Source organism: Carassius auratus, chromosome 4 (assembly GCF_003368295.1).
Source record: "Carassius auratus strain Wakin chromosome 4, ASM336829v1, whole genome shotgun sequence".
Lineage (NCBI taxonomy): Eukaryota > Metazoa > Chordata > Actinopteri > Cypriniformes > Cyprinidae > Carassius > Carassius auratus.
The window spans coordinates 13,855,241-13,878,869 of record NC_039246.1 but is presented as its reverse complement, the minus strand read 5'-3'; the positions used below and the strand labels follow the sequence as shown (position 1 = coordinate 13,878,869).

The window sequence follows — 23,629 nt, the reverse complement described above, 5'->3', positions numbered from 1 at the left end:
ACGTGATGCAACCCAATGAAGACAACAGAGGGAGAGTGTTGCCACTCGTGCTGAGAACTCCATTATGAATAAATTCCTGCGTTCATCAAATAACATAATGATTTGTGGGTCTATGATAGCCAGCACAAGCAGCTGATGTCTACATTATGATCTACACGTTAAATCCTCCATCTAGAAATTCATCCATGGCAACCACAGGTTCCAAGATATAGAATGAACCTACAACAGAACTGTTGAAATCTGGTATTAGTGACTCATATTTCATGCTACTAGTGTAAAATCATGGTACTAACATGAACCCCTGTTCACATAAGTGTAAATTTTTAGAAATTGAAGTTTATACATCATCTGAAAGTTGATTAAATATGCTTTCCATTAGGGGAGGAACAGTAAAACTTTTCACGGTTCGGTTTATTTCACGGTTTTAGAGTCATGGTTTATGGAAAAACTATACTTTCAAAAAAAAAAACACACCAAATAAATACAATAGAGTAAAGATATAACTAAATTGGGGTGTATAAATTAAAGATTATTCTTTATTAATGTTACAAAAGCTTTTCAATCAAGAGCAGTGTGATTTCTTTGTTGTTGCTGTGCGATTAATATGAAGACTGTCACTTTAAGAGAATGCACTGATCTAGTAGGCCAATGTTCTGCCTGCTATGTCAAAGGACAGGCATTTTGATATAATTTTTGTGTTCATTTGTCCATTTAAACACAATAGTTCAGAGAGAGCGTAATATTTGCGTGCGTTCTGAGACGTGGGTTTGCGCCTGTGTGCACGAGCTCTATCATCTCCCGGGCGTTGACGTAATAAATGACTGCTCATATTCCAGCATACTGCATTTGCATCGAACAAGAGTGAATGGTTTTCATCGCTGTTGTTGTAATGTCTGGGGAGCCAGAATATGCATCCATCAACAGAAACAAATATAAGCTGAACTCTGTTTGTTTTATGTAATATTAATAGCAAACCATACTACAGAAGAACAGTTTGGGTTTTTTTTTTCAGTGAACTGTCCCACCCCTACTTTCCATTGAGGTATGGTTTATTAGGATCGGTCATAATTTGGCAGAGATACATCTATTTGAAAATCTGGGGGAGCAAACATAATAATAATTCAAAATACTGAGAAAATTGTCCAAATGAAGTTCTTAGCAATGCATATTTCTAATAAAAAATTTTTATTTTGATATATTAACAGTAGGAAATGTAAAAAAAATATCTTAGTGGATCGTGATATTTACTTAATATCCTAATGATTTTTGGTATAAAAAAAAAAAATCAATATTTTTGATCCATACAAGGCTTATTTGGCTATTGCTAAAAATATACCCCAGCTACTTAAGACTGGTTTTGTGCTTCAGGGTCACATATATGATTATAATCCATTGTAACACACATTTTGTGCTAAAAAAAAAAAGAAAATAAGGATATGTAGTGTGGCTTTTTAAAGGGATAGTTTACCCACAAAAGAAGACCATTTGGTAAGAAGAAGAAAAAATAGATGGTAACCATTGACTTAGTATGGAAAAATACTATTGAAGTCAATGGCCACCAGCAGCTGTTTGGTTACCCTTTTTTCTTCAAAGAAACTCATACAGGTTTGGAAAAACTTGAGGTGAATAAATGATGACAGTTCACTTCTGGGTGAACTATCCCTTTAAATTAAAAGTGTGGTGTTACTAATCAAACTTATCATTTTTGTCTGGAAGACTAGTAATAGATGAAACATAGACCTAAATTGAAGGAGGGACCAGATCTACATCTAAAGACCAATTTGGGGCCTTTTTAAGGGTCTTTGACTAGTATAACAGCATTTTCCCCCTCACAGCAATCTTTGCTGAATGCAGAATTATTATTAATTATATTATAATTAAGGAGAAGGATGTGCATCATCTAACAGGATTGTTTTGACACTAGAACATGCTATCAATTAATCATCAATGCATTTCACACACAGAAAATACTACAAACAAGCATGAATAAACATTTAGTTCACACACTAACAGCCAACAGACACTGTATTATAAAAAATAAAAATGTAATGCTTGTAAAGCAGTGAGTTTTTCTTTGTTTAAATCATGCAACTGAGCCAGATAAAGCCTGTGGGCAGACAGCAGGTGGATGAAGGACTCGTGGAGGTCAGTCTTTTTTGGTTTTCAGTGAATAGGTGCCGCTGAACTGTCCCAAAGGTACGTGCATCTGATTTTGTGTGTGTCTGAAACTGATTGCTTTGTCCTGGGGTGACAGTGCGTCAGATATTGTGACAGAAAAATTAAAAAAGGATAACAGAAAGAAATAAAAGTGTGTGTCAGCTGTGTCCCCATCATCAGGTCTGGTCTTATTCTTACTAGGAATAAAAATAAATTATAAAAATATGTTGCTAAAGGCAAGGACAGGACAAACCCAGACACAAAAACAACATGGAATGAACAAAGTCTCACACTTCTGAAGCGATTTGTGCCATCAGATATAGTCAAACACAACAATAAATAGTACGAGAAGTAGATTAGAGCAATGTTTCATGTTTAAAAAAAAATTTATGCACAATACAGATGCATGCCTTTGCAATCACCACTAATAATTCAAGCACACTGGTGAAGAACAGATTCTCACACAGACTAGATGTTTTCATGTTTCAAAGAAATGTATTCATTTATAGGTTTCAATATTGATGACAACTTGCTCGTGCTCATCAAACAATATGTACAATAACACTAGTGCAATTCCTGGATTCATATTATTATCTTTTTAAGACCTTAACATATCTGCCAATATTTAAAAAATATCAAAGAATTGAAAAAATAAAAAGACTATCCACATAAATACTGTGACAACATGCCCTGCTCTCCTTTAAAAATATATTTCCTTTATATCGCTGCATGCAAAATCATGATCAAACCACTGAGGGATCATCCTGGTGCTACGCTGATTAGCAAACACAAAAATGCAAATGTGTTTTCACACTTCAATAAAACTGCACAAGAAAAGAGCAGAAAGGGGTTTTGAGAGTAAAGGGGAGCATTTCATAACCACAGTGACCTTTCCATAACTGTATTCCATTCATATTTAATAACAATTCCCCAAAGCCACTAAAAACCAGGACCGAAGACCCTGTAAATCCACAAGACGTGTAGAGCGGGACAGCTGTGGGTATTCATGTGTGCGACTGATAGACTGTGAGAGAGACCAGATCCAAATTGACTTTTATTGATTTTTTTTTTCTTTTCTGCAGATTCAGACACTCATGATGGCATCATGTGAGCCGGGGGGCAGAAAGTGAACATGATAAAAGCATGCATTTTCTTGCCTTGCCACACAAAGATACTAGCAGGTGCACAAATGACTTTCCTTTAGCCAAAATAGATGTTTTGAACTCTTTTTTTTTTAACCATGACAATACACAGTGACCACATCTGTCAAGTTACAGAGAACAAAAAGCACAGTAAAAGTAGATCATGCAAGCTTCAGAAGATATGAACTATGGCACACAGGCAATACAGACTTTTTTATTTGTTGTTCATTGTTCTGCTTGTGGAACTTGCCAGAAATTAATTTTGAAGGTCACTATGAAAAAGCAGACTGTAAATTTTAAATACTGCACAAAGATACTAGTTTTATTTTCCTCTAAGGAAACAAAAGTATATGGATTTAGAATGAGTGAATAAATAACTACAAATCATTTAAGAGATATATTAGGTCATGCTAAATTCACTCTCAAAAGATTTTTGAAAGACAAATTTAAATGTATTTTATTTTTGGCAAATTTTGTATTCATTTATTTATTTATTATTCTTTTTAGATGTTAAAGTATTTTAGAAAAATCTATATTTTCATTTGATTGGAATTGTTTTTGGATGTGATAATCAATATTAAGTCAATATTAAAATACATCTATCCCGCCAAAATATATTTTCATTTTCACAGTGTTCATTTTTTTTCTCCCCATGCTGGGTGTATTACTGAATCTGTCTTGACTGAAAACAATTGTAAAGCCGGGGCTGTCTCTATCTAGACAATAAACATGGAAATCATGCCTCTGAGCAAAGGCGCACGGCGTTTGTTAAAGCAAGACAGTGAAGAAATAATAGTTCTGCAGAATGTCTCTAGGAATATCCAGGGATAGACAGATATGAGATATAAAAGTAAGAAAATAACCTGTAAGCAGGCGAGCTGGGCTGTCCGTGCCACAATCTTATTGTAAGGGTCAACAATTTTGGTCCTTATCCTGAATAAAAGGAAAGTGAAATAAGAAATGCATAATTATTAAATACTGCAACGCATCTGACTAACTGGTGCTTGCAATTTTCAATTTATAGCAAAAATAGCACATTTTCTGATATCTATTAACCATGCATGTGATGTAACCACCACTTTTTTTTTTAAATTGGACCATTTAAAATGCCTTCAATGGAGTCATTTACCTGTCCACAGCACTGTGGAGAGCAACGATTCTGGTCTGCATCATTTGTTAGACACCTAGAAGCAAAAACACCCATAATTTCCTGCTCAGATTGAGCTGAACTGCATCCACTGTGCAAGAATTTAACACGTCATAAGGGATCCCTCTGGTGGACAGTTGCTAAACTGACTGTGCATTCAATTCCATTCACATTTATTTGTATAGCGTTTTTCACAATACACATCGTTTCAAAATAGCTTCTCAGAAAACGCATTTTTACTACATTACAATTAATTACAATCTGTTTTCAGAAGTGACTGTGTCAAAGTAATGTCCATGCATACAAATCATGTCACATAATGATTTAAGAAAAAACAGTGAATGTATTAAAGCTTAGATTACATGCTGTGATCCTAATGATTGCAATATAAAGAAAATTAGAATTTGATTTAAAGATGCCATCATCAGACGTCATTCAAATTCATCTCATAAAGCATGCTTTCTAACTTTCTGGACATGATCCTAACACAGACCTGCATTGAAAGCTGTTCATTGTTACCAGTGTTTGTCTCATCCTGACAGGTGTTTGTCTCATCCCGACAGGTGTTTGTCTCATCCCGACAGGTGTTTGTCTGATCCTGACAGGTGTTTGTTTCATCCTGACAGGTGTTTGTCTCATCCTGACAGGTGTTTGTTTCATCCTGACAGGTGTTTGTCTCATCCCGACAGGTGTTTGTCTCATCCTGACAGGTGTTTGTCTCATCCCGACAGGTGTTTGTCTCATCCCGACAGGTGTTTGTTTCATCCTGACAGGTGTTTGTCTCATCCCGACAGGTGTTTGTCTCTTCCCGACAGGTGTTTGTCTCATCTCGACAGGTGTTTGTTTCATCCTGACAGGTGTTTGTCTCATCCTGACAGGTGTTTGTTTCATCCTGACAGGTGTTTGTCTCATCTCGACAGGTGTTTGTCTCACCTGACAGGTGTTTGTCTCATCCCGACAGGTGTTTGTCTCATCTCGACAGGTGTTTGTCTCTTCCCGACAGGTGTTTGTCTCATCCCGACAGGTGTTTGTCTCAACCTGACAGGTGTTTGTTTCATCCTGACAGGTGTTTGTCTCATCTGACAGGTGTTTGTTTCATCCTGACAGGTGTTTGTCTCATCCTGACAGGTGTTTGTTTCATCCTGACAGGTGTTTGTCTCATCTCGAGAGGTGTTTGTCTCACCTGACAGGTGTTTGTCTCATCCCGACAGGTGTTTGTCTCATCTCGACAGGTGTTTGTCTCAACCTGACAGGTGTTTGTTTCATCCTGACAGGTGTTTGTCTCATCTGATAGGTGTTTGTCTCACCCTGACAGGTGTTTGTCTCATCTGATAGGTGTTTGTCTCATCCTGACAGGTGTTTGTCTCATCTTGTATGTCCCACCTGATAGGTGTTTGTCTCACCCTGACAGGTGTTTGTCTCATCTGATAGGTGTTTGTCTCATCCTGACAGGTGTTTGTCTCATCTTGTATGTCTCACCTGACAGGTGTTTGTCTCATCTCGACAGGTGTTTGTCTCATCTGACAGGTGTTTGTCTGATCCACTGCCAGCTTTGCCAGCTGCTCTGCAATGACAGCATGATGAATGGCTTGAGCTGTGTACGTCTTCACATCAAAACCCTCTTTAAGGAAATCAGTATAGCACTCTGGAAGGAAATAAAAACGCATAACAGTAGATCGCATCGCCTGGAGATCCTGCAACATTACAGTACACACAGGTTATGTGTTACTGTGCTATTACTGCAGCTAAAGGCGTCGATCGAGATGATTAATCAGCCTGGTTAAAATACAAACACATGCACATATACAATTCAAAAACAGGAATCATATTAAAGCTGGATTTACCATCTTTCAGCAGTGTATTCGCTGTTGATTCCGGACTAGCCTCCATCGTTGCCATGTCACCAGTGACGTACAATCCCTGCGTTACAACATGAATGGAGAACAACGGCGATTGGTCATGAATATTAATTAGTTTTACCGAAGTCACAATATTATAAATTCGCGAACGGACACGATTTCATGCTAATGTTGATTTAACTAATTTTAGAACGTTTTCTGTTCATGTATTCTGTTCAGTTATTTATCACTCTATCAAAGTAAATAAATAATATTTCGTTTCTTGTTGATACGAGGTCAAAGGTTAAACACACCCACAACACCGAGACAGGAAGTGAGAAGCTACTACTCGTGAATCCACGCGTGTTTTATTCCAATGTTTACAATACCGAACTTGCTTTTTTAACGAAATACATGCTAGCAGTTTTTGTAAAAAAAAAATGGTATATGTTTTAATAAGGAATTTGATATTGTATATTTGAACCGAACGTATTTCCAGTGACGTCGTAGGACTGTAAATCATGACAGAGGTGCATAGTAAAGTCCCAGTGGACAGTGGGAATATCTTGGATCTGTTTAACAGGGCAAAACCAGTCAGAGTGTGTGCACCTATGGTCCGATACTCGAAGTAAGAGACACCGAACTGATTCCTGTAGTGTATGCATGTGGTGAGGTATCTGTTGTTCTGATACGAATGGTTTTCTTTGTTGTTCATTCCTGATTTTTCAGGTTGGCTTTCAGATGTCTGGTGAGGAAATATGACTGTGATGTGTGTTTCACCCCAATGATCATTGCAGCTGATTTCATGCGCTCTGCAAAAGCTCGAGACAGTGAATTTACCACCAATAAGAGTAAGTTGAGAGTTTCTTCTAGTTGTCCTCTAAGCCAGTGGTTCTCAACTCTATTTTACATTAACACTGTCATGCTTTATTAAAGTATTTTAACATACAAAAGTAAACAAATCATTGCCATCTATCATGAAAGTGCTTTTGTATGCTCATTTAATGCAAGGCATCCTTTGCACTCTATCTGCCATTTGCCTTTAATTTTATTATATGACTTTTTTGCATGCCCTTATTGTTGTATCTTATATTTTATATTTGATCTAGATTTTTAGGCTATACTGTTAGTGTTATCTGTATGTACCGGGGGTCTGAGAGTAACACAGTTTCAATTCTCTGTATGCATGTACTGTACATGTTAAAGAATTGACAATAAAGCAGACTTGACTTTGCTCAGTGATTACAAATGACATGTGTTTATTTCTTAGCTGACAGACCGTTGATCGTCCAGTTTGCTGCAAAGGATGCACAGACGCTGGCAGATGCGGCGAGTGTGGTTTCTCCTTTCTCAGATGGGGTGGATTTGAACTGCGGCTGTCCACAAAGGTAATGGTAATATGTTTAAAAGTATGTTAAAAAAATGTGGATTTACCCTGAATGAGTGTTGACACCAGATTTGTGAAGCTGTGTATTATACATGGGATGTGGGTTTACTTTCTCAACATATATGTCCAAAAATTGATGAATGAATGATATTGAAGTTTGCACATTTCCTGCACAGATTGCATTAGTAGCATGGTTTTCGTTGCAGGTGGGCCATGTCTGAAGGCTACGGTGCGTGTCTGATTAACAAACCTGAGCTGGTGAAAGACATGGTTCGACATGTCCGAAACCAAATCGACAATCCCAACTATACAGTATCGGTTAAAATAAGGTGAGCATCTGATTTCCTGACTTTAAGATGTGTTTTCAGGGAGCTTAAAGGTGAACACAAAGTGACACAACATTACAGAGATTAACATTGACAAAATGTGCAACACAAAAAATGTGTTGTGTAATTTGAAAGTTGTTGGACAATTGGAATATCAATAAATTAATGTAAATAAAAGAACTGTGTTTTAATCAATGTTTAAGATGTCGTCACAGAATATAACTTTATATGACAGCTGTTTATATAAAGTTGGTTATTAAAGTATGTCCAACTTTCGTTTATCTGTATACTGCATATGAACAGTATACTCTCATGAAGCTATACTGCATGTATGTATATGTATATGTGTGTGTGTGTGTGTATATATATATATATATATATATATATATATGTATATGTGTGTGTGTGTGTGTGTGTGTGTACTATATGCCTTATTTAAAAAAAAATGTAACTAAATTATTGTCCAACTCTTTATATAAATTTTGATGGAAATAAAAAGTATGTCCATTTGTACAGTATATTAACCAATATTCATGATAATTATTTATAATTTTATTTATATTAATGATATACCTGTTATTCTATTATCGTGTTTCTGCTCCATGTGTAATTATAATCAGTATTCATGTTTTTTTTTGTAATGCTTGTTATCTTAAGTGCAATACTTTTCATAAATATATATATATATAAGTAATATGTTATTCTGTAAAGCTGCTTTTTGAAATACATACCCTCAGAATTCACAAGGATATGAGGAAGACGGTGGATCTGTGTCAGAAGGTGGAGGCAGCAGGAGTCTCCTGGGTCACAGTTCACGGTCGTACCGCTGACGAGAGACACCAGCCCGTTCACTACGACGCCATTAAGACCATAAAGGACAGTCTTTCCATCCCGGTCATCGCTAACGGTGACATCAAGAGCATGCAGGACGTGGAGGCCATCTACGAGCTCACAGGGGTGGACGGTGCGTGTCATTTAATCTCCATCTGATTTGATTTCTCTTGTTGTTTCTGCTGTTTTTGTGTCTGATATTTTTGGACTTCTGCAGGTGTGATGGCGGCTCGGGGATTGCTGGCCAATCCTGCCATGTTTGCCGGGTACGAGGAGACCCCGCTGCAGTGTGTGTGGGACTGGGTGGACATCGCTGTGGAGCACGGGACCCCGTTCACCTGTTTCCACCATCACCTGATCTACATGCTGGAGCGCATCAGCTCTCAGCCCGAGAGGAGAGTGTTCAATAGCTTATCCAGTACTTCTGCCGTCATTGACTACCTTCACAGTACATACGGCTCCGCGTAGATGTTTTTAATCAATGCATTGTTTTAACAGTTGTAATAAAGGCTCAAATAAAAAAACAACAACATCTGAATATGTATGCTCTTTTATACTGAAAATGAATATAATTGAAAAAAAATCTAAAAAAAAATTGGTGTTAAAATGTTTCTTATCAGGGTCAAATCATGCATTTCTAAATGCTTTATTTAAAAAAAAATATATATATATATTATATAAAATATTATTATTATTATTATTATTAATTTTTTGTCATTTTAACCTCTTTTACCTAATATATTTACTTGAAGCACTCCTAAGATTTTAAAATGAATATTTTAATAATTATCTATCATATTTGCATGTTCATGGGTTTCTATTGTTGGTTAATGATCACTTGGCATGCAGGTAAACAAATACAATATTTCAGTTTTTAGAAAGTGTTTTATTACTTGTGATTTATGTTATAATCATTATTTAAATTTTACATTTCAGGATTTTATTCATTATTAGCTTTTGATTAAACTCATATACCCCCTGAAGTTCCTTCACAGACACCAGTTTGGGAAACCTTGACATAATGTATTGTTTCATAAAAAAGTATCTATACACACACACACACATATATGTATATATATATATATATATATATATATATATATATATATATATATATATATATATATATATATATATACCAGCACTTCACTGTTGGTTTGACGTTAGTTAATGTTTCATTGTGTCACTTTATATGTGTGTATTTAAGCTATTTCACTGCAGAGCATCTTTGTCAGTTCATTTAGATTAATTTAATGATGGATTAGTTGTGTTGCATTTCAAGTGTCTAACTATAAAAGGTAACACACTTGGACTAAAAAAAGCCAAAATCATAAATATTGAAGAAGTCTTCAGCTTAAAAGCAGGCTGTTTAGACAGTTCTGTGTTCAGACAGTCTGTATACTCATACATCACAAATTATTCTGAATTTGGGATGCGTTTTAAGAATAATTTTCCCATCAATTGGTAAAATGCACAACACTGCTGTATACACCACTGCATATGTGAGCGACGCGCTGCGTGAAAGCACATTCACTCGCTGACAGCAGATGGCGCTAAACTGCAGAAAATGCAAGCCCTTACCCTGGAAACCCCGTAAATACAGCAGCTGCGCTACTTTCTAAAACATATTTAAAAAATTTTAAATAGCCATTCAGATTTGTGGATTCTATGGTGTTCATCACAGCCAAATACTTAAATATTAAGACTTAATAGGCTATTTATTTTCAAACTTTAAAAAAATATTTTTATCTGGATTACAACATGACCTAGATATTGTTTGAAAGTGTTTTGATTCTTTATTGTTCATTCACACTTTATATTAGGGCTTAATTTTTTTATTTATCAATAGCTATAAAGCTTTTTGCTGATAAGATTAAGGATTTAAAACGTGATCTTCTTTGGTACTTTATATGAATGCCACTGATATATAAATCCAGTCAATTGGTTTTAAAGATCTGCTGTACTTTTGCAAGAGGGTGAGATCAGAACATACCCACAATGCACTGCAATATGAACAGGCAATCAGAACTATTTATACTGTCCTCTCTTTTGTTCAAAGTAAATAAATCAATGATGAATAGACCTAAATGTGTTTGTATAATAAAAGTGATTATTATGTGAATAACACCACAGCAACTCGAGTCTGATGACTTTAAACATGTTCTTTGCGCCTCCCTGTGGTCTTTCTGTGAATTACACTACTGCAAATAAATTGCAGATTGAAGAAATTTAATGTGGCATAATTTTTTTTAAATCCGAAATTGCTGCAGTGTTCCACACAAAACAAGTAACGACAGTTAAAATAATTAATTGAACAAAAACAAACAAACTAGAAACATTGTATTAAATAAGGTTTTGAACAATGAATAAAAATATGTTTAAAAATATGAATATAATGAAGTCTAAAAAGCCTAAACGGGTTGTGCCCTCCTGTGTTTTTTTTTTTTTTGTGTGTGTGAATTTCATAGCTGCAAATCAAAGTATTTTATTGGCATTCTTGTTTACATGCAATATTACCAAAACATTATACACAAAATAAGTATTAAAAAATAATAATAAAACAAATATATATTCTTATGCTGAAATATTATGTTTAATTGTAATTAAATTAAATCAGGTTGCGCCCTCCGGTGGTGATTTTGGTTAAATACAGCACTTTAAATAAATCAAGTTGAATGAAAAATCAGGTTGCGCCCTCCTGTGGTGGTTTTGGTGAATTACAGTGCTGCAAACTAATTCTATTTTTTTTCTTAATACTTTATTGGCAACCAATAATATGCTTCTTTTACTGTCTATGATAATATGTACAATGCCATCTCCAAATGTTTAAGATGCACCTGAGAGCATTGCTATTATAATTACCCCATGCATGATTGTTCTGTTCTGTTTTAAATACACGATTTTAAGCTGTAGTTTTACATTAGCTGTTTGTTTTATTTATTATTTGCTCGTCTGTGTAAAAATATATGGTATTTGATATTAACAATAGCATGCTTGGAATCATAGTATTTAAACATTTTCTTGTGAAAAACGTTTAATTCGAAAAAGTTCTGTTCATCTTTGTCTGCTCGACAGGCGCACGCGCAAGTCGCATATGACGTCACTCGCGTGAGACGGCAGTGCTTTGCTTGGGCGCTTTTAGTTTAGTTTAGTTTAGTTTTCCCGGATTGTGTGGTTCGTCCGAAATTTCTCTGGAGTTTTTCTTCATTCGCAGGTGAGATGTAAAGATACCGCTTTTCTGCTTCTGTGGGTGCTGCCTGTTATGTCTAGTTTATCTACGTTTGAGTTTTGTGTGGACTTTATGTATGTTCGTTTCCTGTTTGAGCACATCTTATCGTACAAGTTGTTCATTTACACTAAATATTCATTATAATTCAACTATTATACATTTTCACGACATGAACATGGTTAAATAAATCTACGCCCGCGGTCTGATAATTGCACTATACTTCTAAATAATGTTATTAAATGTTTTGTGTGTTAAAAACGACACATGTGCTTCCTGTTAACAAACATCGTTGTGTCAAAGTGTGCGACTGGAAGATGCAGGTGAAACGTCATTGAACAAGAAATTTGATCCAGGCATAATGCAATAAATATATTATCTTAGAGTAATAACAGCGTTGATTAGCAATGTGTTATGCCTTTTTGTTTTTATCAAACTGGTAAATCATTACCTAAACCTATGTGTATGAAAGACTAACAGATTTTTGTCATACAGGTGATACAGAATGACGTTGCAGTGGACTGCGGTTGCATCGTTCTTGTATGTGGAGATCGGTGTCCTCGTCATCTTATGTCTGCCCTTCATCTCCGCTCAAAGGTGAGATGTTTCCTTGTAGTTCACTCGTGTTCGCTGTCGTCCACTTGCTCTTACTGACGTCCGTGTTTGCAGATGGCAGAGTATTTTCAAATGGAGCATCTGGAACCGTCTTTCCCAGTTCTGGAACAAGGGCTTTCTCACCATGATCATAATCCTCATCGTTCTCTTTCTTGGTATGTCCTTTTCTGGTTTTATTGCCTTGTCTTAAAGGAATAGTTCCCCCAGAACTGAAAATTTGCTCATAATTCACTCACACTCTGGTCATCCAAGATGTAGATGAGTTTGTTTATTCATCAGATTTGGAGAAATGTAGCATTGCGTCACTTGTTAACCAATGGATGCTCGGCAGTGAATGGGTGCCGTCAGAATGAGAGTCCAAACAGCTGATAAAAACATCACAGTAATCCACACCACTCCAGTTCATCAGTCAACATTTGGAGAAGACAAAAGCTGCATGTTTATAAGAAACAAATCCATCATCAAGACGTTTTTTATTTTATTTCAAACCTTCACTTCTAGCCAAAATATAACTCCATAATCCATAATTCATAATAAGGCTTTCTCTGATGAAAAAGTCCATCTTCTGTTGTCTCTCACATTAAAATCCAGCCACTTATTTGTTGAGTGCTGTTTTGGACTGATTTCACTTGTAAACGATGCTTGATCCATGCAGATTTCTCTCCTGATTCAGAAGAGATTACTATATTCACTGGAGAAAGCAATGCTATGGATAGAGAACTTATATTTTAGTCGAAAACGATAGTTTGAAGTTAGAAACCTCTCAATGATGGATTTGTTTCTTACAAACACGCAGCTTTTGTCTTCTCCAGATGTAAACTGGTGGACTGGAGTGGTGTGGATTATTGTGGTTTTTATCAGCTGTTTTGACTCTCATTCTGACGGCACCCATTCACTGTAAAAGATCCATAGCTGTAATGCTACATTTCTCCAAATCTGATGAAGAAACAAACTCATTTGCATCTTGAATGGCCTGAGGGTGGATAAAGTTAGATTGGAAATGAGCCAAATTTGTGTTGTAACCCGCTGCAGACGCCCTGCGGGAGGTGAGGAAGTACTCAAATGCTGACCAGAGCAAAGATGCCAAACTGCAACCCAACATGTTTGACCACATGCACATGAAGCTCTTCCGAGCCCAGAGGAACCTCTACATCTCTGGTTTCTCGCTCTTCCTGTGGCTGTACGCATTAATCGTCATCAATGACATCGCCCTTTGGCAGTGTGTCTGGTGATATTGAACTCTGGTGCTGTTTTCTCACAGTGTCATGAGGAGGGTCATCACTCTGATTAACCAGCTGGCCACGGCTGTGAGCACCAGCATCGCTCTGCAGACTCAGGCTGACAGCGCCAATAAAGCTGCCAAGAAATACATGGAGGACAATGAGATGCTCAAACAGGTTGATAGCCTTAAAAAGCTGGAATCCCATGAAACCTGCACCGCATTTCACACCGAAATCAAAATGCAGATACATAGAAATAATATTTTCAATTAAGAATTTAGTTATGATCAAAATTATGCAAAGGCATTTTTACTTCAATGAAATCTGCAACACATTTCACCCCAAAATTAAGAACAGAATCATAGAATTTAAATTTTCAACTAATAATGTTATTTTCATGGCGATAATGCAAAAAAGTCGTTGTCTTCTTCTATATATATATATTTATTTATTTATTTATATATTATTATTATTATTATATATTAATAATATTATAATAAATTAAAAAATTATTATAATTTTTTTTTTTGGGGGGGGGGGGTTGAAATATGATATAAACATGGATGACAAGGAATAAAAGTAATATTTTCACTTAAGAATTTAAATGTCATGATATAATAGTAAAAGAATATTTACTTCAATGAAACCTGTGCCACATTTTACCCCAAAATCAAAAGAGAAAAATAAAGAAAAACATTTTCAATGAAATGTCATCAAAATAATACAAAAGTTATATTTTTTTGTAAAAAAAATAAAAAATATGCATGCATAATATGCATACATTACAAAAATAATTATTTTCATGGACATGTCATTGATTTTATTTAATATACCGTATTTTCCGGACTATAAGTTGCACTTTTTTCATAGTTTGGCTGGTCCTGCGACTTATAGTCAGGTGTGACTTATTTATCAAAATTAATTTGACATGAACCAAGAGAAATGAACCAAGAGAAAACATTACCGTCTCCAGCCACGAGAGGGCGCTCTAATGCTGCTCTGTGCTCCTGTAGTCTACACTGAAGACATATAGCGCCCTCTGGTGGCTGTAGACTGTAATGTTTTCTCTTGGTTCTTGGTTCTAAATGAATTTGACTTGTATATGTTTTTTCCTCATCATGACGTATTTTTGGACTGATGCGACTTATACTCAGTTGCGACTTATAGTCCGAAAAATACGGTAAAAATATTTTCTTAATTATCGAGACATAGATAGATATTTTCATTTTGGGGTAAAATACAACTTGATAAATGTTAATATTATCAAGTTATCAAAGTTATAATCCCGGTTGAGGAGGAATAGAATGGAATATTGTAGTGTTTGAGGAACTGGTGTCCTTAAAGTCTCTTCAGTAATAGAAGAACGAACTGTTGTCATCCTCAGGCACTTACAGACGGTAAAGGAGAAGGAGGGAAGACGCAGGATCCAGAAGTGAACAAAGCGCTGAAGAGAGATGTGCAGAGACTGACGGAGGAGCTGAAGAGCAGCACAGATGGTGAGCACAGGCCGGACAAACACGCCACACTCATTCTGCTTCACAAATCACAAACAAATGAGCTACGGCTGTTTGCTTTTCTACAGCTCTGAAAAAGTCCCATTCAGATTTGGACGCCATGAAGAAACAATCTGAAAGTCTGACCAAAGAATATGACCGTCTCCTTCAAGAGCACCAGCAGCTTCAGGTAACACCACATTATACATGTGCTTAGTAATTATTGTAAATCAAATAAATAAAGGAACTTTCTTTTAAAGCTAATAACCCAAACTAACTATAAACTATATAATCATTTATAAAAAGTAATTAAAATTATTTTTTAGTACTTTAAAATTAAGGTGAACACCGAAAATATAACTAAATATAAATATTTAAATATAACTAACAATTAATTAAAAATGATTTCTACATTTACCAAAAACTTTTAAAGTACTAAACAATTAACATTAAGATAATAAACATTAAAAAGTGTAAATAAATGAAATGTAATATAAAAAAAACATTTTAATATAAATATCTAGTTTCTCATTGATACTAAAATAAAGTAGTAATTTATTTTACATTTTTATTGTTTTGCATGTTTTAAACTAATACTGACTACAATATTTCAAATAATCAAATTTACAATAATAAACAGTAAAAAGATTCATTATAATTAATGAAACCTAGCAGATAGAAATCTAATCTAAATTAATCTTAACAAAGTAGACTTGTACCGTAAATGCTAATTAATATTGTAACAAAATGAGTAAAAAGAGGTTATTTGTTACAGATAAACAGCAAGGAATATAATGTGACCAAGAACTATTCAAAATCACGCTTTTTTTCTTGTTTTGTCTTTGTTTTTTAGAATCAGCTGGACAGTGGAGACAAAAAGGTGAACTAGGAAAGTGGACGCATTGGAAACCTGTACGTTATTGCACAATAATCACGAATATGCTCGGTTCCTCTCACATGCACTCACCTGGTAGCATGACATGCAAACTGTTATGAGCTCTCAGTTCATGACATCACATCCTGTCAGGTTTCCAGCTCACCACACATCTGATGTGATCCCTCTAGTTTCGATGTTGCAGCGGTGCAGTGCTGTATTTTGAGATTGCTGCATAATGTAAAAAGTGACTGATGTTTGCACGTCGCATTCTGATATCCCTCATGTTGCTTTCCTCCTCCTCTGCTCGGTTCTCTCCCTTATTTTGTTTAAAAGTGCATATCACACCTGGTTATTCATGCAACATCCAGAAACATGCAAACACGAGTCAACCATAGTACTTGTCCACAGCAATATTTCCATTCATATTTTCCAAAGACATAATGCAAGCCTATCTAAGGTGACATACATTACAGGCTCCTTTAGTCATTTGATCAACTTTAATTAAGAAGAATAAAACCGTATACACATAAACAACAGGTAAGAAGTAAACACATCACAATGAGAGCATGTATTTCCTGGCTGAGCGAACAGTCTGTTAGTGAGCGGTTAGTGTTTGTCCTCGAGTCTGGAGAGGTAGGTCAATTACACCTGAGTTCAAACGCTGTTAGCTGTTGAATAAATGCTGAAATGTGAAAGATTTCACAGTCCGATAGAGAGAAGTGATCATTTTTTTTAATTTTGAGTCCATTTGAGGTAGATGGTTTTGTGCTATCGATGCTTAAAAACAAAACATGTCCAGGCCATATTTCACCCCATTAAAAAAAAAAAAAAAGATTCTATTACAAACAATATTGTTTTTTTTAGAATGTTTTATTACTAATAAGCACATTTTTATGCAAACTTTTTTTTTTCAGAATTGCGAGATATAAACTTAGAAAAAAAGTCAGAATTACTATATATAAACAATTGTGAGAACTCGCAATTAACTTTAATTTTGTTTCATTTTTTAGTCCATTGCAGAAGCAAACAAACAAAAACAAATGTGAGAAATAGAGTTCAAATATATAAACTTTTCAATTTGTATTTAGTAATTCCTATTTATATTATATATATTTCCTAACATTGAGTTTAGGTTTTATTTTCTATTTAATTTTTTTCACGGAATTACTAGAAAAACATTGCAATTAATTACAATGTTTTTCTAGAATAGTCAAAGCATAATGTATTTACAAAATGTACACTGAAGAGAATTATTAATTTTCTTTATTGGAAAATATAGCTTGACCTGGACATGTTTTGAGGAGATTCACTCTGTTATTAGATGAGGGCTGGCTATTTTATGTCACTGTTTGCTTATTCTAGTCACTAAAATTTTACTATTAAAACTATGTAGACTTGTGTAAAGATTAAAAGTCTGATTATTATCCTCTGCTGTAATACACGGCTGAATCAGATTTCTGTCATAAGATTATAATTGTTTTTTTCATTTACTAAGAATAAGCCGTCACCCACCGTGTGGGTGTTGAAAATCGTGCTGTCTGTACATGCGTCTATGATGCACGAGGCTACCACGCTCACTTCCTCTCTCTCAGACGCAGGAAAAATGAGGAGAAAACCCAAAATGTTCTTAGTTGTCATTGCTATGCAAGCTTGTTTGGTCGGCTGATTCCCTAAGGATGGAAAACAGTCTGAAATGTCTTTATAAGGGGATTGTTTATGCTATATCGTTATCTTCCTGTCAAATGTGGTCGAATATGCAATTTTATGAATGCTATGGGTGTAGAAATCACCTGTCTAAGTGCCTTGTTTCCGTTCTGCTGTGATTGTATATGCTATTTTCACGATTAAAGCGACTGATTGTAATTATTTCTCAAATGTAGTAAATCATTCGTTTTATTTTTAAAAGAACGTATCTAATATTTTACATAAATGCATTTTTTTTACACATCACTTTGAAGTATACAAAAAAAAAAAAACATATCAGCAAATAAAATTCTGTACTGCCTAACCTAAAAGCAGGAAATAAATGCCACTTGTTTTATTTGTTTTACAATTCACAAATAAAAACCTTTCGCTCGGTTGTTACCGCTAGAAGTCATTTTTGCCAGCTAAAACCAGACAATGATTTAAACAAGTATATAAAAGAATAATTATTTGCAAATTTGAGGAACAATTGATTGAATGACCTGAGAATAGACCATGTTGACTTTGTCCTTCTTGCACTTTTTGTGTGTTTTTTTTTTGGCACAGGAATGCACCCGTTCACACGTAACGACACACACACACACACACACAACATTTCTCACGGTGACACCGCACAACATCGATCATGAAGATGATTACTCACACAGTTCTGACCCATTCCTCGCTCATTTCTTAAACTGAAGGAACTGCTGTCAGGCGACACTGAAAAGCACAACGGTGAGCGTTTCGTTCCTTCATGACAACACAAATGGGACGCAATTGGAGATCTCCGACAACATAGTCAACCTGTAGCCCGCTTAACAAGGCCAACCTATAATAAGCACACAGTGTCGTGGTCAACTGTTTCAGGCATCGATCTGTGTGTATGACAGACGAAAGAGATACGACGGATGTGATCATGAACCCACAAGGTGTTATCCTTATAGGGCCAGTGCACAACGATGGCTTCAATGAGAGGAAATCCAATATTGTTGGGTGTCTGACACTTTTGAAGCATCTATACGTTAAATCCAAATGAGATAGGTAGTTTGTAAGACATTCTTCTTCTTCTTTTTATACCCAAAACATCATGTACATTCAAGAAATAAATCTACTATATCAAAAACAACTTATTTCACATCATTTACACGAGTCTGATAGAAAGTGTGGAACAGACGGCGCGTCACGGCCCTGTTGCTCCCTGCGCAGGCGTCACAGACGCGTCTCCCGATCCGGATCGTAATCTGCGGTCTGCGGGCATTGGTCCGAGTTACAGCTGTTGTTTTCTTCTTTCCTGAGGGCTTGCAGCTCCCCGACTGCAGCCCCCGTGTCTCCGTTTGCCAGCGTGTTGTGCTCTTCCCGTTGAACGTGCCGTCGTAACACCACCAGACCGAGAAAGCACAGGAAGAAGGAAGCAGAGCGTAAGCCCAGCGTCAGGCCCAGATATGCGATCCTGAGTGATGGAGAGCGAAAGCACAGAATAATCAGATGAACACAATTACAAACTTAAACATACCAGGGTTTCTGCAGGTCTTAGGAAGTTTTCTATCAGAGTGAAATGCATTGCATGCATTGCAAAAAAAGAACATTTTCCTCAATATTTTGTTCTCCAATAAACATATCTGAGCATCCATAAATCAAGATATATTTCCTTGAGATGCAAATGTAAAATGTCTTAAGATATTGTACAATTAAAACAAGAACTAATATTTCTCAGTAGGGTATGAAAACAAAGTCCAATCTTAATTTAAAATAAGACTTATAATCACTTTGTTTCTCAAGTAAGTGTATCTTGATTTACAAAATACAACATTAAAAAACAAACTGATTTTTATTTTTTTTTGCCATTTTGATCAGAAGGTACAGTCAAAGTTATTCATATTTTCATAATCTAGAGGTTTGGAGCAGAGCTATTCAAGCTTCAAGCTATTAAAGTTTAAACGTTAACATGGTTTTAATTTATATATATTATAAAATATGTATTTTCAAATAAACTGTTGCTTATACAACTCATTGCGTGATTACTATATATTTACACTTAGAAAATGCTAAACTATTTTGTTCCCTTCAATTCATATCTTACATTTTCTTTACTTGGTCTTTAATATACCTTCTTCAAACCTGCAGAAACCCTAAAGACACAATATCTAAGTCATTTCTCATCAGAATTTCAGGTAACACTTTACAGTGTCCTTGTTACAAATGTAGCAATAACAGTAAACCATGAATAATTTAATGCAACTAACCCTAAACCAGTAACCATAACCCCATAATAAGTACATGTTATTAATTAATATTACTCTGCACTAAAATGTGCAATTACAGTGTACAAAGGACAGTAAAACATCAAGATTTCTTTACATGCACACATTTTTCTAAATGATTTAGAATCTTCTGTTTATATGAACTCTAAATATTGCAGTCCAATTTGCATATTCCTTTACATTAGCATTGCATGCATTCAAAACAAAACTTTAATGCATGTGCCATAATGCAATTTTTGCCTAAAAAGAAAGCCAATATGTTAAATGAGGATTTTTTTTAGCGAATAATATTTAGCAAACATTTAATCCAGTATTCACTGGCCAGTTCGTGAGATGCAAGATGTAAATAAATGCACATAAAATGCATGTAAACATATGCATTACACCCTAAAGTTTTTCTTTACTTTTTTCCTGTTGATCAGCTTGTTTCAGGTTTACACCTGAAAATGAATTAAAACCACACTCATTTGGATTTATTGAGGTGTTTCCATGAAGGCTTTTCAGTTTGATCGAAAAGAAAAACAGTTTTAATTTATTTGGAAAAAACATTTTTAATTTAGCAAAAAATGCAAGTTAGTTGTGTTGCTGCTTTGGTTTATTCCAGCCCTAGACTGTAGTGTGTATGTAGGTGGAGTGTGGAGAAGTGAGCTGAATACCTGTAGGCTGTAGTGTTGTAGATTCGACAGGCTCCTCTCCCTCCGCATTTCTTCTGACCCCATTTCAGACAGGTGGTGTCTATGATGGCTCCGAAGTATATAGGAGCTGGGATTCCAGCTGAGGAAGACAAAAAACAGCATTTCATCTACTACTGCTTCAAAACAAATCATCATTACCACCGTGACTAAAAAATGATTCAGCAGAGACGTGAGCTGCAGCAAACACCAGAGCGTCTCTCACCTAGCGTGCGTGTCGTCAGCGTGTGAAAACCCAAAGCTAAAGACTTCAGCTGAGGTCTGATGCATCTGTCGAGGAAACCAGAGAAAGAGCAGCTAGATTATCTCAGAATAATATAAAATCACGTTTGACAGATGAGCTGCTTATAAGAAATAAGACCGTTAAGATTCTATATCACAAAAAGAATGCAAATATGATTAAAAAAAAAAAGAAATACAATAGAAGTATTCTACCTACTATGACTACTTCTAATAGATGATAAATATTTAATTCATAAATAATTGCATAGTTTGCAAATTAAATAATTGCATAGTGAGGTATTGCATAGTTGATTGATATTTTATTTTATTTAAATGATTAATTTAATGCCTAATAAAATTATTTTAATTTTGCATGCAAATGCATGTAAAAATTGTAATAATAAAAATATGTTATCAACCCGATTTTTGTTTGTCTTAATAAATTGAATAATCATTGCATGTTATGAATGTATATATTATGAAAATAAATATAAAAATAGGGTTTTGATTTTGATTTAATATGAAGACATTTGCATTCATAAAATATTGTAAAAAGTTATTTTTATTTTTACATGCCTTAAAAAAGCAGAAATTATATTTTGTTGAAAATTTTTTTTTTAAAATAACATGCATTGTACACAAGATAAGAAACATTTATAAGGAAAATAAATAACCTTATTACAGTACCATGAACTGCTACTTTGTCCACTGTATTTGAATTAAGACATTTAAATATAATTTTTATAAAGATATTTTGGTTATTTGTATTTTTAAACAGATGGAAAAAAGTAGCATAAATTGTTATGGTTTCTTAAATTAAAATCTTTAACATGCATTGATGAATTGTCCATAATGACGGAAACATTTTTATGAAAATACATTGATTTTATATTGCTAAGATGAGGAACACAGCGATTTCTATTGAATCAAGCCACTAGACTTTAGAAAAGCACTATGTAGATTACTTCATCCAAAGTAATCACGTCTTCTCTCAGAAGCTACAGACACACAGGAATTTTGATTTCACCAAACAAAGCCGGGCCAGCGCTGCTAACCTAATTTAGCCCGAGGGAGGCTGAGCATTCCAGCAGCGTCAGCTGACTGAGCTTTGGGAGAAAGCTGACAGTCCCTGGTGCTAAAGCTTTTCCTTTCAAGACAAGTCTGATTACTGAACTCCACAAGTGACCATAAACTTGTCTCAACCGATTTTGCATTCGATCGAGTGACATTTTTGACTGGCCTACAGTCCTCTACTAAGACACGGAATAATGAGGGGAAAATCACATTAGTGCCGCAGAAACACGCAGTCAGTTTTCATCTGTTATCTGCTTTTGAACTGTGAGGGGGAAAAACCAAACACATGACTGGACGACCTTTCTGTGCTTCCCTTCTGTTGTCTATGAAACGATAGCATGCAAACAAAGTTCACTTAACCAACTTTCTAATATTTATTAGATTAGACATTTTGAAGCATTTGCTCAATAATGCATGCTCTGCAGTGAATGGGTGCCGTCAGAATGAGAGTCTAAACAGCTGATAAAAACACAACTATGATCCAAAATCTTTGATGTCCTGAGGTTGAGCACATTTTCTGCAAATGTTTTTATTTCTGGGTGATTCATTCCCTTAAAGCGAGCCGTAACTCTCAGGAGCATCGGCGGCTCGTGAACAACAAATCACGGTCCGATATTCACCTGATGAGCAGCATGTATCCCGGCGTTCCGCCCAGCGAGATGATGAAGGAAGTGATGACAGACAGAGCCAGGAAGTAGGGGAAGACTCGATGGCAGTTGTCTCTGTTGTTGCATTGGCCCACACTGGCCGTATGATTCCCGACTGCTACACAGCTGCACTGCTCGAACACCTGAAACACACACACACACACACAGCACATCATACGCAAAACAACTTCACAATGCAGTGCTCTGTTGCTCGTTACTGCTTTGATGCAACTTACTCAATGCAGTGATGTCCTAACCACAATTTTTAACAACTTCCATCACATATACTGTCTGATACAGTATGGGCGATTAATAAAAAAAGTCATTAAAAGTTTTATTCATGCAGTTTATGAGCTTATATTAAACAGCATTCAACCATTTCTAAAACTGGTTCTTTTATTTCTTGCAATCTTTGATTTGAAGCTAAATTAATAAGAAAGAAAAGCAGACAAAAGGTAAAAGGGAATGAGCTACTGACCCCATTATGTAGCAGAAATATTCAAAATGGTCACATGACGCGCAAATAATATTGATAATATTGGATTGTGAAAAAAAAATGTAATTAAATAAAATTAATTTCGATTAAGTGTGCTGTTCAAGTTACTTACCAATAATATGGTAATTATATTTTTTATTTTCTCCTTTTTCTATTTTCGCACTTTACATTATTTTCAGTGTGATAAATATTAATGCATTATTTTGTCAAGCCTTAATACATTTTCCTATGAGCTTCACAGGCAAATGTACAAATTTACAATTGTTCTAAATATAAAAGGCAATGAATTTTT

At 35.2% G+C, this 23,629-nt stretch overlaps 4 protein-coding genes across 5 annotated transcripts in view; 2 read left to right on the top strand and 2 right to left on the bottom strand.

The window, feature by feature from the left end:
- Nucleotides 1-1,305: 1,305 nt before the first annotated feature.
- On the bottom strand, nt 1,306-6,365 carry LOC113059558 (conserved oligomeric Golgi complex subunit 5-like). The gene is made up of 5 exons (XM_026228125.1): nt 6,291-6,365; nt 5,926-6,091; nt 4,429-4,483; nt 4,163-4,232; nt 1,306-3,571 (listed from the first exon to the last, which is right to left on the bottom strand). The coding sequence occupies exons 1-4, from the start codon at nt 6,343-6,345 to the stop codon at nt 4,212-4,214; spliced, it is 297 nt and encodes a 98-aa protein (XP_026083910.1). The 5' UTR covers nt 6,346-6,365; the 3' UTR covers nt 1,306-3,571; nt 4,163-4,211.
- A 228-nt stretch (nt 6,366-6,593) lies between these two features.
- dus4l (dihydrouridine synthase 4-like (S. cerevisiae)) lies at nt 6,594-9,362 on the top strand. Of its 2 annotated transcripts, XM_026228103.1 has the most exons (6): nt 6,594-6,912; nt 7,014-7,135; nt 7,555-7,672; nt 7,878-8,000; nt 8,735-8,961; nt 9,046-9,362. In XM_026228103.1, exons 1-6 carry the CDS (start codon nt 6,806-6,808, stop codon nt 9,294-9,296), a joined length of 948 nt encoding a protein of 315 aa, XP_026083888.1. In that variant the 5' UTR covers nt 6,594-6,805; the 3' UTR covers nt 9,297-9,362. The 2 variants fall into 2 exon arrangements, with proteins under 2 accessions (XP_026083888.1, XP_026083897.1); XM_026228112.1 differs by lacking the exon at nt 7,878-8,000.
- A 2,565-nt stretch (nt 9,363-11,927) lies between these two features.
- On the top strand, nt 11,928-18,122 carry LOC113059532 (B-cell receptor-associated protein 29-like). The gene is made up of 8 exons (XM_026228080.1): nt 11,928-12,042; nt 12,550-12,651; nt 12,724-12,824; nt 13,702-13,849; nt 13,931-14,066; nt 15,274-15,385; nt 15,472-15,572; nt 16,236-18,122. The coding sequence occupies exons 2-8, from the start codon at nt 12,560-12,562 to the stop codon at nt 16,269-16,271; spliced, it is 726 nt and encodes a 241-aa protein (XP_026083865.1). The 5' UTR covers nt 11,928-12,042; nt 12,550-12,559; the 3' UTR covers nt 16,272-18,122.
- A 151-nt stretch (nt 18,123-18,273) lies between these two features.
- LOC113059525 (solute carrier organic anion transporter family member 1C1) overlaps nt 18,274-23,629 on the bottom strand; it is a 28,748-nt gene continuing 23,392 nt past the window's right edge. The window contains 4 exon segments of the mRNA XM_074559862.1: nt 18,274-19,395; nt 20,863-20,980; nt 21,104-21,168; nt 22,815-22,984. Of these exon segments, the coding sequence (XP_074415963.1) occupies nt 19,155-19,395; nt 20,863-20,980; nt 21,104-21,168; nt 22,815-22,984 (594 nt within the window). The 3' untranslated portion in view covers nt 18,274-19,154.